Source organism: Anomaloglossus baeobatrachus, chromosome 2, assembly GCF_048569485.1.
Source record: "Anomaloglossus baeobatrachus isolate aAnoBae1 chromosome 2, aAnoBae1.hap1, whole genome shotgun sequence".
In the NCBI taxonomy this organism is placed as follows: Eukaryota; Metazoa; Chordata; class Amphibia; order Anura; family Aromobatidae; genus Anomaloglossus; species Anomaloglossus baeobatrachus.
Genome location: NC_134354.1, coordinates 345,134,328 through 345,151,261, shown reverse-complemented (window position 1 = coordinate 345,151,261; position 16,934 = coordinate 345,134,328). Strand labels below are relative to the sequence as shown.

The 16,934-nt window shown below is 47.2% G+C and overlaps 1 protein-coding gene across 5 annotated transcripts in view; it reads right to left on the bottom strand.

Annotated features, from left to right (window-relative positions):
• The window catches only part of EYA3 (EYA transcriptional coactivator and phosphatase 3), a 191,040-nt gene that overhangs the window by 114,746 nt on the left and 59,360 nt on the right, over window positions 1–16,934 (bottom strand). For all 5 annotated transcript variants that reach the window (XM_075335963.1, XM_075335967.1, XM_075335964.1 and 2 more), the window contains one exon: window positions 9,004–9,068. In XM_075335963.1, the coding sequence (XP_075192078.1) occupies window positions 9,004–9,068 (65 nt within the window). The remainder of the gene's footprint in view (window positions 1–9,003; window positions 9,069–16,934) is intronic.

The following is a 16,934-nucleotide window of genomic DNA, read 5'->3' as shown; positions in this document are numbered from 1 at the left end:
GCTATCCTTTTATAGGCTATGTGCCCACGTTGCTATTTTTTTATGCATTTTTTTGTGCTTATTTTGATCAATAAAAAAAAGGAAAAAGCATCCCAGCACAGTCTATGAGAATCCTGACTTGCTGTGCCCATGCGGCTTCTTTTTTTCCTGCAGATTTTGTTGCTGAAAAAAGGAGCAGCGTGTCAATTCTTTCTGCGTTTCTATAATCCCGTGCAATGCATTATCATTGAAGGGGATTATAGCGCAGCCATTGACCTCACATACTATGCATACAGCATGGTCAGTGAGGCTCTCCGTAGCTCAGTAACCCAGGGTCCTCATGTTCATGGTGATGACCCACGGTTACCATGGCAGCAATCAGATCCCTGTGATCGCATTACAGGGACCCAATCGCCAGTGAGAGGTAAGCTATCACTCTACCTGCCTCCTGAATACTGGGTCAGTTTGCGTGTGCTCACCCACATTATCTGCTGTATGCCTACAATGATATGCAAAAGTTTGTGCACCCCTGGATAAAATTACTGTTATTGTGAACCGTTAAGCAAGTTGAAGATGAAATGATCTCTAAAAGGCATAAAGTTAAAGATGACACATTTCCTTTGCTTTTTAGAAAAGAAAAATATTATTATTATTATTAATAATAATAAATTATATATATATATATATATATATACACACACACACACATATACATACATACATACATATATACACATACATATATTTATTATACACACACTTTATTTTTTTTTTACTTTTCTATTAATTTTTCACCCCATCTTTTAAATTTTAAAAATGACAAGAAGGAAAATGGGCCGATGCAGAAGTTTGGGCACCCTTGGAGATTTGTGTGCTCCGATAACTATGACCAAGGTTTCAGACCTTTATTAGCCTGTTAGGGTTATGGCTCGCTCACTATTGTCTTTAGGAAAGGTCAGGTGATGCAAATCTCACAGCTTTAGAAAAAAGCTTGCCTGCTCTATCTTTGTGCCAAAAACAACAGCCATGGATTCTTTTAGCAGCTGCCTAGCACTCTGAAAATGAAAATGGTGGAGACACACATAGCAGGAGAAAACTATAAAAAGGTAGTAAAGGGTTTTCAAGTTGCCCTTTCCTTAAGGTACCGTCACACTTAGCGACACTCCAGCGATCCCACCATCGATCTGACCTGCAGGGATCGCTGGAGCGTCGCTGCATGGTCACTGGTGAGCTGTCAATCAGGCAGATCTCCACAGCGATCAGAGATCAGACACCAGCGACTCGTGTAACGATGCTGTGCTTGGTAACCATAGTACACATCGGGTTACTAAGCAAAGCGCTTTGCTTGGTTACCCGATGTGTACCTTGGTTACCAGCGTCCGCAGAAGCCGGCTCCCTGCTCCCTGCATACTCAGATCGTTGGTCTCTTGCTGTCAAACACAGCGATGTGTGCTTCACAGCCGGAGAGCAACGACCAAAAAATGGTCCAGGACATTCAGCAACGACCGGCGACCTCACAGCAGGGGCCAGGTCATTGCTGGATGTCACACAACGAGATAGCTAGCAAGATCGCTGTTGCGTCACAAAAAACTTGACTCAGGAGCGATGTCGCTTAGTGAGACATGGCCTTTAGTTTGATATGTAATTAAGTAATGGCAGTTACCAGGAACAGTGGAGGTCAAGATATGGTCCGGAGAGCAAAGTAAAATTTCTGTAAGAGCTGCTCGTAGGATTGCTAGATAGACAAAATCAGAACCCTTGCATGACTGCAAACGACGTTCAGGAAGATTCAGCAGACTCTGGAGTTGTGGTTAGTGTTGAGCGGACCCGAACTGTAAAAGTCCGGATCCGCGTGGTTTCAGCGTCCGATCCGGGTCCGACCTGGACGCTGCATGATCTGTGTTCGGGATATTTTTAATTTTTCTTTACTCTCACTCTCATTGGCCCGGATTCCGGATCGGATCCGGACTTCTATGACAACCCGCGACGGATCCGCCGAACCCGGATTATTAGCAATCCGCTCACCTCTAGTTGTGGTACCTTATTCTACTGTTCAATTATTACATTATGTACATTATGCTACTGTTAATCTACTCCAGCACAAATACGGCCTTCATGGAAGTGTCATCAGAAGAAAATCTCTCCTGCATCCTCAGCAGAAAATTCAGTGGCAGAAGTATGGAAAAGAACATCTCACGGGTAGAGGGAAGAATGGATTCAATGAGATTTTAACACATTCTTGATGCAAGCATACCACCATCTGTAAGGAAGGTGAAGTTGGAAAACGGATGGCTTCTACAAATGAATTATAAATACCAAAATCAAGTCTAAATCCACAATAGATTACCTAAAAACATGCACGCCGAATGTTTTACAATGGTCCTTATAGTTCCTTGATCTGAACATCATTGAAAATCTGTAGCTCGGCCTCAAGAGAGCAGAGCATGCAAGACGACCCAGGATACTCACAAAACTTGGAAGACTTTTCCAAGGAAGAATGGATGAAAAGCCCTCAAACGAGAATTAAAAAACTCTTGTCTGGCTTAAAAAAAAAAGAATTTACAAGCTGTAATATTTGTCAAGGAGGTGTACTAGGTACTAACCAAGCAGGGTGCCCAAACTTTTGCATTGGATCTGACCTTTTTCCTCTTTTTTATAATGTAAAATATCTATGCCAAAATACAAATGAAATTAGTCATCTATAACTTTATGTCTATAAGAGGTCATTTCATCTTTAACTTGCTTAAAGGGGTGGTTCACCCATTTTTTTTTATTTTCCCAATGAGTGTCACTTACCATTGTATGCATCTTCTCCATTGGCTTGTATTTCCAGTTCTGGCACTGAGCGGCGCTATCCTGCACGCTCAGTGCCTGTCACATGACCCCTGGAGCTGTGGCCGCCAGCATCCTCTGACGTCCCGGCATTTCCGGGCTCTCAAACTTGAGGCTTACGTCAGAGGATGCCGGCGCCACTCACACTGATTGACTGGGCTGTGGGCGGTGACTACCGCACGCCACAGCCCAGCATCGAGGGGAGGATCCGGAGGACGCCAGTGTGGAGCGGTGAAGGCAGAGCGCGCCGCTTACCATCGGTAAGCTGTGGGAGGTACGGGCTCCAGTGTGGAGTACAGGGGGGGGGGTTTCCTCCACTGAAATCCCCCCTGTCACGCAAGTATGTAAATACACTGTCCACCCGCCCGCTGTGCTCAGTTGTCAGGAGAGTGGGCGGTGTCGGCAGCGTGATCATGTGCTCCTACCAGCAGCACAGGTGACCGGACGCTGCATGGGACCAATCTGCTCCACTCTGTCACCTGCACAACAAGTCCCAGAGTGGAGACAGTGACATGTAGCATCCAGTCACCTGCACAACAAGTCCCAGAGTGGAGACAGTTAGTGACATATAGCACACTATGTGTCAGAGCAGAGCATGTCACTGTCTCCACTCTGGGACTTATTGTGCAGGTGACCGGATGCTACATGTCACTAACTGTCTCCACTCTGGGACTTGTTGTGCAGGTGAGAGTGTATACAGTTGGTACAATGCAGCAGAAGTCACAGAGTGGAGCAAGTTAGTCACATGTATCATCCAGTCACCTGCACAACAAGTCCCAGAATGGAGACAGTTAGTGACATATAGCACACTATGTGTCAGAGCAGAGCATGTCACCAACTTGCTCTGCTCTGTCACCTGCGGTGCTGCATGTCACCAACTAAGGGTAAGTTCACACAGTGCGTTTTTGCTCAGAAAACTGCATGACTTTGTTTCCCCAGCAATGTCTATGAGTTTTCATTTTTGCTGTCTGCACACAGCATTTTTTTCAGCTGCGTTTTTGTGGTGCCCACAAAAACGCAGCATGTCAATTATTTTTGTGTTTTTTTCACTGCGTTTTACACCCATTGAGTTGAATGAGATGTTCAAAAACGCAATGAAAAACACAATTTGCAAATATAGCCGCGTTTTAGTGCGTTTCTATGACTAAAAACACAGCTATAAAAGTAAGGGGTGGGTAGTAAAGTGACGTGTACAGGAAGAGGATTCCTTCTGTCATTAAACACAGAAGCGTGAATCCTCCCGGTACCGTCACCGCCGCTTCCATCTCCCGTCCGGTGCCATGTCAGCTCCCGTGCGGCGCAATGTACGGGCAGGAGATGGAGGCAGCTGCTAAATCAAAAGTGAACAATAGAAAAAAAAAATGTCATACTCACCTGTCTGCAGACTCCCGGTACCATGTCCGCTCCCAGCTCCTCTCCCAGGACCGCCGCTCCGGCTGTGTGCAGACTCTCCGGGCATGTCCGATGCCTGCAGGACCTGGCGCTGATCACCTGATGTAGTCACCTGACGAATCAGCTGATCGTAGTCTCGCGGTGACGCCATCTTTTTAGCGCCCGGCTGGCTATCAGCTGATGCCGTCAGGAGACTTCATCAGCTGATTACCGGCAGCAATCTGACGGGATCAGACTCCCTTCCGATCGCTCCAGGAGCTGTCGGTAATCAGCACATAAGTGAGTATTTTTTTTTTTCTCTGATGCATCAGCTGATTGTATAACCGGCTTTTATACAATCAGCTGCTGTGTCGTGTGATTCATGTCCTTTAACCTGACATCATCTGATCGCTTTGCCTTCCAGCAAACCGATCAGATGATATTGGATCCGGATTGGACGGCGCGGGACCCTTGACCCAGGATTACTGCGGAGGAGGGTTCTTTATTTCAATAAAGATGGAGTCACTAATTGTGTTGTGTTTTATTTCTAATAAAAATATTTTTCTGTGTTGTGTTTTTTTTTTTATCTTTACTAGAAATTCATGGTGGCCATGTCTAATATTGGCGTGACCCCATGAATTTTGGGCTTAGGGCCAGCTTATAATTTACAGCTATCCCTAACCCCATTATTACCCAGCGAACCACCAGTCACCAGGGCAGCTGGAAGAGTTGGATACAGCGCCAGAAGATGGCGCTTCTATGAAAGCGCCATTTTCTGGGGTGGCTGCGGACTGCAATTCGCAGAGGGGGTGCCAGAAAGCTTGGGCACCCTGCACTGCGGATTCCAATCCCCAGATGCCTAGTTGTACCTGGCTAGACTCAAAAATTCGGCGAAGCCCACATAATTTTTTTTTTTTTTTTAATTATTTCATGAAAAAAAAAGGGCTTCTCTACATTTTTGGTTCCCAGCCGGGTACAACTAGGTGGTTGGGGGCAGCCCGTAGCTGCCTGCTGTACCTGGCTAGCATACAAAAAAATGGCGAAGCCCACGTCATTTTCTTAAAAAAGTTTTCAGGGAAAAACCTTTATATTAAAAAAAAAAAAAAAAAATGCTTCCCTGGATTTCTATTGCCAGTGAAAGTAACACCAAGCAGCGGGGGTTAGCAGCCAGTAGCTGCTTTGGTTACCCTTAGCAATAGAAAATGCAGCGGGAGCCCACAAACAATGTGATTTTTTGTGTTTTTTTATTTTTAATGAATTTTTTAAAAAAAAAAAAAAAAAAATCGGCATGGGCTTCGCCCATCGAGCACCAGAGCATTTTACTGCTCATTCATCCCAAGTAATCAGATGACTCCAGTGTCGGCCGATTACTTGTTCTGTGTCCCCCTGCATCCATTGCAGCGTGTACGGGCTGTGAGGTCACCTGAGTTCAGTCCAGCACTGGAGTCAGCTGATCTGAACTCAGCTGAGCTCCAGTCTGCACACGCTGCGATGGATGCAGGGGGACATAGAACAAGTAAGGTCTAAGCCACACGGCGAGAAAAACAGTGCGAGTGGAGTGCGATAAAACATCGCATTCCACTCGGACCAATATTAGCCTGTGTGTTAGCGCACATGAGTGATTATTTTCTCAGCCCTAATTGGACCGAGAAAACAATAGCAGCATGCTGCGTCTGTAATGCAAGACTCTCTCTTTTACCCATTCAAGTGTATGGGGTGAGAGAAAAATCGCACTGCACTTGCGGTACATCGGTGGACTACGGAGGAGAGAGGGAGAGAAATCCCTCCCACCCCTCAGTGCTGGCCCACCCCTCGAGTGCTGGACCGCCCCTCGCAGCTGAGGTCTGCTTGCACAGCCAGACCTCAGTCGCAGGGACACACGCATGACACTCAGCTCTGCTGTACTGAGCGTGAGCCGAGTGTAATGCGAGGGGATCGCAGTAATCCCCGTGTGGCCCCAGCCTAGAGAGATGAATGAATGAATGGAGGGCTGGATAGATAGATAGATAGATGAGAAAGACATATATAATGTCCCACCCCTATGCATATTCTAAGCTGGCACCCTTTTGTGACTTTCATGTGGCATTAAGGTGCTTAGTCTTGTATTTAGCCAAAAATAAATAATTAAAACAAATGACATGCGGTCCCCCTATCTTTTGTAGCAAGCTAGGGTAAAGCAAACTGCTGCAGCCTGCAAACCACAGCTGGCAGCTTCACCTTGGCTGGTAATCCAAAACAGAGGGCACCCCACGCTGTTATTTTAAATTAAATAAATAATTTAAAACAAAAAACACGGGGTCCCCCGAAATTGGATCACCAGCCAAGGTAAAGCGGACAGCTGTGGTCTGGTATTCTCAGACTAGGGAGGTTCACCATTATTGGACACTCCCCAGCCTAAAAATAACAGGCTGCAGCCGCCCCAGAAGTAGCGCATCCATTAGATGCACCAGTCCTGGTGCTTTTCCCAGCTCATCCCGTTGCCCTGGTGCGGTGGCAAACGGGGTAATATATGGGGTTACTACCAGATGTGTAATGTCACCTGGCATCAAGCCCTGGAGTTAGTGATGTCAGGTGTGTATTAGATACCCGACATCACCAACCCAGGCAGTAATAAAAAATAAAAAAAAATAAATAAATAAATAAATTAGACAACACACACATTTTTATTTGAAAAAACACTCCCCAACACATTCCCTCTTTCACCAATTTATTAGAAGAAAAACAAATCCAGGTCGGTGGGGGTCCCACGATGATCCATACCATAGTCAATGTCCCAGTCAATGAAGAACAGAATATTCCCTATTTGGTGGGAGAGCCGTGCAGTGACCTGAGCTAACATCAATAGGTCAGCCCAGGTCACTGCAGGGCATGACGAGTGCTGCTATCAGGAGGTTAGCGAGGCATATTACCTGCGATGATCGCTGAACTCCTGACAGCAGCGCTGTCACAGAGTTCAATGACTGCCGCCTTCACAAACCAAGTATCGCGAGCGGCCAGTGACGTCACCACTAGTCACAGTCTCGGGTCGACAGCGAGAGGTGATGTGACAAGCGGCGGGCATAGAAGTGACGACCGCTGACGTCAGGAGGGCAGGACTTCATCACCGCAGGTAATGAACTTACTAACCTCCTGACGGTAGCGCTTGTCATCCCCGTGGCTGCTGACACTGCTGAGCGGGCAGCCGCGGGGCTGGGGCTGGAGCGGGACACTGACTGCACGGGCACCCGACGGAAGTCACACGGAAGTGTTTCCGCGTTGCTTCCGGGAATTTTGTGGACTTGTATTGAGTCACGGTTCGTTATTACGGAACAGAATAGGACATGTTCCATAATAACGGAGCGGACATACGGCATCAGATGGTTTTTTTTTTTGTAGGATCGGATGCACATGGAGGTCCTACCGTGTACCATCCGATCCTACACAAAAGACATTGAAAAGATGGTCCTGTCTGTGGGGCCGCAAAAAAACAGGAACTGACCAGGACAAACGGAACGGTCATGTGAATGAGCCCACCTGCAGCCATTGCAGCGTGTGCGGGCTGTGAGATCAGGAGTCAGCTGACTCCAGCGCCGGCCGATAAATTCTGTGTTCCGCTGCAGAAGGATCCGGTCATATGCGGTTTGCGGATGATACGGACGACACACAGACTAGGCAAGAGGGAAAAAAAGCAATCTCACGACCCCTTCACTTTTTTTTCCCCAATTATTTTTTCACATGTTGCGCCGGCTAATAATCATAATTTCTGTACACACACACACACACTCTCACACACACACACACACACACACACACTCTCACACACACACACTCTCACACACACACACTCTCACACACACACACTCTCACACACACACACTCTCACACACACACACTCTCACTTTCCTCCCCTGGCTGTGCAGAGCTGGCAGCTTCGGATGTCTCTGTGTGATTTCTCTCAGTGCATCCACAGGGAAGAGGCAGGGAGGAGGCTTTGGGTGGAGAGGAAAGTGGGGGTGTTAGACACAGTGGGTGTGTTAGATAAGCTAGACACCGCCCTAGAGCCACAAAGAATTCTGGGACTTGTAGGAACTGAACACAGGAAGTCAGAGGAAAGATTAACCCCATCAGAGCTGGAGCCAGCAATGAGCATGTGCTGCTAGTGCACAATAAAAGGTAATTTTGCTGAAAAAACATAATAGATGTATTGAGGGGCACATATTAGCAAGATTTATCAGAAAAAAAATTAAAAATCAGTTTTGATAACTGGACAACTTCTTTAAGGCTGCTTTCGCACCTCCGGTTTTTCCTGTGCGGCACAACCCGGCGCTTTGCACAAAACCCGCAACTGTTTTTTTTGCCGCCGATTGCGTTTTTTTGCATAGACTTTCATTAGTCCCGGATTGTGCCGCATGGGCTTGTGTTCGGTGCGGTTTTTGCCACATGCGGCAGATTTAGCCGATGCGGCGGCCGGATGGAACGCTGCCTGGCACGTTTTTTTGTCCGGCAAAAAACCCCGCATCCGGCCGATTTTGCAATGCATGCCTATGGACGCCACATGCGGGTTTTTCCACTGCGCATGCTCAGTAGCATGCCGTAAGCGGCAAAAAACAGACGGGCCGCATGTCAAAAACTTATGCAAAGGATGCGGTATTGTCACCGCACCCGTTGCATAGGTTTTAGAGCCGGATTGGCTGGCTCTGCTAAAACCGGATGTGTGAAAGCAGCCTAACCGTTCATAATAGCAGTAATTTTGACGAGGGGTGTCCAAAAGTTTGCATGCCAATCTACATACAGTCTTGCATAACATACATCCTTAGCAGAATAAACATGCATCGTTCTTACCGGATGTTCTGTCATTTCTTGTCCATTTTCCATGACTGCAATATGCTTTAGGTCAATCAAGTAGTCTATAAAATAAAGAAAAAAAAACATTGTTTCTAATCATATAGGTCTTTAATATACATTAACAAAAACAGTATAAACATATAGAAAACAAATAACAAAAGTGAAAAAGAACCTGAAAAGAAAAAGGATGCTATAAGCCATCCTACAGTATCCAGCTCATGAATTTTCCAGTCACTGGATAAATACATTTCCTTGGAAGTTGGAGTTTTCAGCAGTCAGGAATATCCATGTCAGTGTCAATGACCGGCTATCAGTATCAAATAAGAAGAGGTCTGGCTGCCACATTTCGGACACTATATGAATAATATATATCTCACTCACACACACACACACACACACACACACACACACACACACACACACACACACACACACACACACACTAAGCATGGAGAACAAAAAGAGAAAATAACTATCTGATGACTTGAAAATCAAAATTGTTGCAAAATATCAACAATCTCAGAGGTACAAGTCCATCTCCAGAGATCTTGATGTTCCTTTGTGTACGGTGCTGATCATAATCAAAAAGTTTAAAACCCATGGCAATATAGGTATTCTCCCTAGACACGGACGACACAGAAAAATTAAAGGTTGCAACACAGCATAGTTTGAATGGTAAGCAGCCCCAATCAAGTTCCAAAGGAATTCAAGCTGTCCTGCAGGCTCAGGGTGCATCCATGTCAGCGTGAACTATTGTCCACATTGAAATGAAATTAAACGCTATGACCGGGAGACCCAGGAGGACCCTACTGCTGACACAGACATAAAAAAGCTAGACTGCAGTTTGTCAAAATGTAAGTGAGTAAACAAAATCCTTTTAGGAAAGTGTCTTCTGGACAGATGAGAACAAGACTTTTGGTAAAGCACATCATTCTACTGTTTACCAAAAACGAAATGAGGCCTATAAAAGAAGAGAACAGTACCTACAAGGGTGCAAACCCTTCCGGCCATGACTGTGTATAAAGTTGTCAAAATTGAGGAGAAAGAATTGCTGTACAAACGGGATCAACCAGTGGACAGAATAAAATATAAATAAATTTTATTGGTACAAAAAGTTTATGCATACACATTAACACACAAGAAAGTGATCAATTAAAAACAATTAAAAAGTCAAATGGACTATCACAAAACACCCCATGTCTGAACCCATGATTGGGTACTAGTACAGAGATCCTTGTTCACAATACAAAGAAATGCACCAAAAGTAATATGTTGTAACACACAGCTATTGATTTAAAAGCCGTGCATAATGGATCCTTCAAATAGAAGCTACCATATTTTTCGGACTATAAGACGCACTTTTTTCCCCCCAAATGTTGGGGGAAAGTGGGGGGCGCGTCTTATAGTCTGAATATAGGGTTGCGGGGAATGAGGGTGCTGCGGGTCATCAGGGGCATGAGCAGGCTGCAGCAGCCTGCCGTGACCACATGGGCTCGCTCATTCATATGCACGCCCATCCTCCCGCCCATCTCTCAGCGCTGAAGCCGGCGTTGACAGGTGGGTGGGGTGATGGGCAGGGGGGTGCACGCATAGTAAACAGCCGGCCCGCATGATCACCCCTGGCAACTACAGCCTGTAGTTATCATGTGCGGCTGTATTCACTGCCCCCCACGCATCACCATCAGCGCGGGGTGCAGTGAATCAGTATAACTCACCGAAAACGATCCTTACAGTACCGCGATCTCCTCCTGTCTGCCGGCCGCGGCTGTGGGTGAATACTAGCGGTGCTCACAGGGATGACGTCATCACTGTGCGCACGTGTTGACACGCAGCCGCGGCCAGCAGAAAGGAGATCGCGGTGCTGCAGGGAGCGTGGCCGGCTCCACACAGGTAAGTGGCGCTGCTGCCGGCACTGACGGGAGGAGGAGTGATGCTGCGTGGAGCGAGGAAAGGTGAGTATAAGCGTTTATTTTTTTTGTGTGCCACAGGATGTGGCTATATAGCAGGATAGGGGTATATAGCAGGATGACGGCATATACCAGGATTGGGGTATATTATGAGCAAGATGGGAGTATATAGCAGGGTGGGGGTATATACCAGGATGGGGGCATACACCAGGATGGGGTATATAGCAGGATGTGGCCATACACAAAGATGCGGTATATAGCAGGATGCGGCCATATGCCAGGATGGGGTATATAGCAGGATGGGAGCACATACCAGGATGGCAGTATATAGCAGGTTGTGCACTATACCAGGATGAGGGACATATATAATTATATATACAAGGCAGAGGATCATTACCAGGATGGGGTACCTGAGTTAAAGAATCTGGGGAGGTTACCCCCATAACAGTGTCAGCAGCAGTTCCTCGCCCCATAACAATTTGTCATGACCACATTTTTTGCTTAAAATTTTATTTTCCTATTTTCCTCCTCTAAAACCAGGGTGAGCCTTATGGTCCGGTGCGTCTTATAGTCTGAAAAATACGGTATATGGTGCTAATAAAATAACATTGCCATATCTGGCACCACTATCTAGACCCCCAAGGTTGTATTATACGAGCTTAGGTAGCATGTTTATATACCTTTTTTGGATATCTCTGACTTGGATGTGGGCCATATGTATTTAGTGTTGTACTGGTTTTTCTGTATTTTCCCTTATTATAGGGTCTTTTTTGCTATCATTTAGCTGGGCTTAGGAATTGCAGTCTAGATGGTGGTGCCAGATATGGCAATGTTATTTTATTAGCACCATATAGCTTCTATTTGAAGGGTCCATTGTGCACGGCTTTTACATCAATAGGTGTGTGTTACAACATATTACTTTTGGTGCATTTCTTTGTATTGTGAACAAGGATCTCTGTACTAGTACCCCATCATGGGGTCAGACATGGGGTGTTTTGTGATAGTCCATTTGACTTTTTAATTGTTTTTAATTAATCACTTTCTTGTGCGTTAATTTTGTGTATGCATAAACTTTTTGTACCAATAAAATTTATTTATAATTTCATTCTGTCCAGTGGTTGATCTCGTTTGTACAGCAATTCTTTCTCCTCAATTTTGACAAATTTCTCTGTTGCTGGTGGAGATCCCAGTAGGGGAAAGGTGCCGCCTATTCCTTGAAATGTGGATATAAAGTTGTCATCTATAGGCTGAACCCCTAAACACAAATATTTGCTAACAAGTTCTAGATTCAAAAGTAGCATAAATGTAAAAATACATTTTAGAAGTTGGATACACTGTAAACATATTTACCAAATTAGAAAAACTACATATATTATCACATATGGCACTCCATAAGAAAAAAACAAAACAAAAAAAAACCACTACCAGAATTGCTGGATTTGCTCATCCAGCAGCACAAAAAAATTATTTAAAAGTAATCAAAAATTATATCCAAAACTGACAACTGAAAATCATAGTTTGTCATGCAAAAATTAAGCCCTTGTACAACTGTATAGAAAAATAAAAAAGTAATAAAAAAAAAATATTTACCAGAAAATGGCACCACTGAAAACTACATCATGTCCTGTAAAACATACCGTATTTTTCGGACTATAAGACGCACCCTTGTTCTAGGAGGAGGAAAAAAATTGAAGTAAAACAATGTGGTCATGGCACACTTATGGGGGGGTGGGTCTGCTGCTGACACTTAAGGAGGTAATAATATCTCCACATACTGTACTCATATCCCCCATTCTGGGTTCCTTCCAGGTATATGTGGCCCCCATCGTGGAATATGTATGTTCCCCATCCTTATATGTGTGTGTGTTTGTATATACACTATAGTTATGTATTGCCTTACTTTAACAGATTTGATGCTCACCTAGCTTTCAGTTTGGTCCTGCCTCTGCACTAGAAACAGTCTCCGTAGCTGAACAAGGACCTACATTGATGTAATGAAGAGGCGGGGCACTGTGCTGCAGAGGAGGACCAAAGCAATGTGAGCACTCACCACAGAGACTGCGGCTGTGCTGTGATGGTATGCCATGCTCTGGCCCGGACACTGCAGTGATCTGCACTTCCCCAGGCCAGACATAACTGCAGCAGTACTCTGCTTCTGCCTCCTAAACAGCGGACACACAGTCTTCCCAGCCTCTGCAGGAAGCCGGCGGCTGGAGCACCCACGTGTGTCCTCTGTTTACATTAAACAGGTATTGATTTGCTGCTCCTCACACCCGCTTCTAGTCACTGACTGAAGAGAGTGGAGAAAGGTGGGCGGGGAGCAGCTAATGAATATTCCTTTACTTTAAACAGTGGGCACAAGTGGTTTTCCCAGCTGCCTGCTTCCTGCAGCAGAGACCCTCCCTGCCTCCTGTCATCCCACTGCATAGCAGCTCCCTCCCCACAGCTCCCTACCCCGCAAGTAGTTCCCTGAAAAATGCCCACAGGAAAATTGCCCACAGGAAAAATGCCCACACGGAAAATTGCCCGCACGGAATATTGCCAACACGGAAAATTGCCCACACGGAAAATCGCCAATTGCAGCATCGCAATGTTTCAGATTTATGATATTTGAGGTGCAAGGTGAGGATGTTCACATGATAGGTGATCAACTTGTGATTTACAGTTGACCTAGTGCAAAACTGCAAAAATGATGAAGATCTGTGGTTTGTAGCAACAGTCTGTCATTATCAGCGATAGATAGATACAGTCTGCTCTCATCTCTCACTGATGCTGCCTTAGGATACTTTATACTTGCGTTGAACGGCATCCGTGACAATGCGTTGTGTGACGCATGTCACGGATGCGTTGTAAATAGTGTGATATAATGTCACGCTCCCCGGTTCCCGACGCCGCTCCCCGCTCACCACTCCTGTCCCCGGTCCTCCTTTCCACGGTCCTCCTGCTCCCACTCCGGTGCCCTCCATGTGTCCCCGCTCCAGGCGCCCCTCTGCATCACAGGACACTCTGCCCGGCACTCCTGCTTCTTCGGCGCCGCTTCCTTTCCTGGTCTCAGGCACTCAAGCCTCGCGCATGCGCGTTAGGGCATGCGGTCATTGACCCTCTCTTAAAGGGCCAGCGTCCAGAAACAGGATATTGGCTTGCAGGTACAGGGTATAAGAGGATTCTTCTTTCAGGTGGGCGGAGCCTGTTCTACGTGTTTAGTAAGCTAGGAGATTAGGTCCCCTTTTGCCTTGTCCAGTATTAACCCTTGTCTGTCTTGCAGAGCCCGTCCTGCCACGCCAACCGGTCCTAACCATGACTGCTGCTTAACTCCTGTCGGTGACGGTCGGCTGAGGACTCCACCATCTTCTTCAGCCCGGACCCGGCTCCGATCCCCAGCTCCACGTGGTGACCTCCGCCCTCTCGTCCAGCTGGATCCGGTTCCACCTGTCATCTCCACCCGGCACCTGAACCAGAGCCTTGTTATCGGGACTACCATCTGGAACCCTGTGACCTCAGGGACATCTTCCTTCCTCTTTCCGGAACAGACTGTGCCTGTACAGCTAGTGCTTCGGATACCGTGCATCAAGGCCCACTGGCGGGTGACCGGACAGTCCCTGTATAGAGGTTAGCTCCGGGTTGCTCCACTGGAGGAGTCCGGTGCATGGTCCAGTTTCCACCACCAGGACCTTACATATAAAGGCAACAGATTCCTGTGAAATAACACGTTGCATTAAGCCAAGAGAGAGAGCCCCCATCATCACTGCACACACCCCGGCACTACCGCTCCTATCATCACCGCATACACACCGGCACTACCGCTCCCTTCATAACCGCACACATTTCCTCGGTGACGTCCCCGCTGACAGCGTGACTCACTTCAGTTGCTGCCTGGAGCTGACAGAGAGCGGCGGTGTTCTACGGCCGCTCCTGTCAGCTTCATGTAGCAGAGCTGGATGTGTCGCGGGACCTCGTGTGGATTACGCCGGACCTGGAGGGGTATTTGGGGATTAAAAAAGTGGTGAAAGAGGGTGGTTTTCATTCTTTTATTCCAAATAAAGTATTTTTTCAGGTGTATGTGTTTATTTACTTTCACTTACAGGTTAATCATTGTGGTTGTCTCATAGATACCTGCCATGATTAACCTAGGACTTAGTGGCAGCTATGGGCTGCTGCCATTAACTCCTTATTACCTCGATTTGCCACCGCACCAAAGCAATTCGGGATGAGCCGGGTAGAGTCCCAGGACTGTCGCATCTAATGGATGCGGCAATTCCGGGCGGCTGCTGGCTGATATTGTTAGGCTGGGGGGCTCCCCATAACGTGGGGCTCCCCATCCTGAGATTACATTCCTCAGATGTGTGACTTTACCTTGGCTGGTATCAAAATTAGGGGGACCGCATGCAGTTTTTTTTTAAACTATTTATTTATTGTACTGCACGATATAGACCTCCCACCAGCGGCTGTGATTGGATGAAGTGAGACAGCTGTCATTCAGCATGGGGGCGGATCTGACTGCAACCAATCATGGGCACCTGTGGGCGAGGGAAGCAGTGAATACTAGATGGAATAATGAGTGGCCGGAATTTTCAAAAGAGGAAAAGCCGCTGGAGCTTTGTGACAACTGTGCAGCTTCGCGCCCGTGATCGGTGAGTATGAGAGAGGGAGTGAGAGGGGGGAGAGAGACCAGGAGTGATTTTAAACGATTTTGATTGTTCTGCTAGACATGCTGAGCATGCTCAGTAGAACGTGACGGTATACGTCAGCGAATTCCGCCGCTTAGCGCATAGCGGCGGAATCCGCCACCATAGACAATCATTAGACACTTTAGCGGATTCCAACAGAGGTGCGTTATTTTAATGACCCAAAAACCACTACATGTAGCGTTTCCTCCGTTCAACGCAGCGTCAAAATAACGATGCAGCGTCGTCCAGCGGATGGAACGCAGACACTTGCGTTACAGTGCATTATCCATACAAGTCTATGGAAAATAGCGCAGTGCGTTAACGGACTGCGCTATTCTCCATAGCGGCGGATTGCGCTGAACTCAAGTGTGAAAGTAGCCTTACTCCTCCCACAAGCCTAAAACAGCAGCACATGCAGAACCAGCAGCAGTGTGATCCAGAGGAGCAATGACTACTATCTGTACTCACAAAAGTATCACTGTATTATCTGTTGAGTTACATGGGACTGCAGGTCACATCTAATACATTATCATCTCAGTGGGAGCCCACCAAAAGCAGGGTGCTGCTGGCAGAGATAGTTGGTCCTGAAATCCCCAAAGGCACAGCAGAAAGGTGAGACTGTCGCTTGCACGACCTTGTGTTTGTGCTGGAAATGTATGATATGTTTTTGCAGGGCTGCCATCAGGGCATTACTACTGTGACTGCTGTAGGGGGCCCGGTGAAGAGAGGGGGCCTGGACAGGCCAGGGGTAATTACTTAGCTTTGTTAAGCTCTGGGCAGGCCAGGCCTCCCCTCTTCACCGGGACCCAGTCACAGCCGTAGCAAAGGGGCTCGCCTGTTTCAGCCACTGCACACACAGACACTGCTAAAACAAGGCCGGAAACAAGACGCATGGAGCAGAGCAGGGGGGCGGCGCGTCATCCCGCAGCCCAATGTGATGAGGTCATCACTCTGCGCCTCACCACAGTGCTGCGGGCAATGCGGAGGTGGCGAAGACATGGCATCCGGCGGGGAAAGGTAGGCTCTCGGTGAGCTGAACACCGCCGGGGATGGGGGGCGGGGGCGCCCCTGCCTTGCTTTAGCTGAGGGGTTGGAACCACGGGCCAGCAATGACTTTTTCTGTGCCCCCCGGGCAGATTCCCGGGGGCCGCAGTGCTCCGGTGCTTACATACAAATGTGGTTGGGACTACGTGAGCGGGTTTAGCTGTGTGCCTGGCGTCCCCCCTCTGCTGTGTGCCTGCTCTCCAGTGAGGTCAGCCCCCCAATGCTGTGTGCAGCCCCCCCAATGCTGTGTGCAGTCCTCTAGTGCTGCATGTAGCCCCCTCAATGCTGTGTGCAGCCCCTCCAGTGCTGT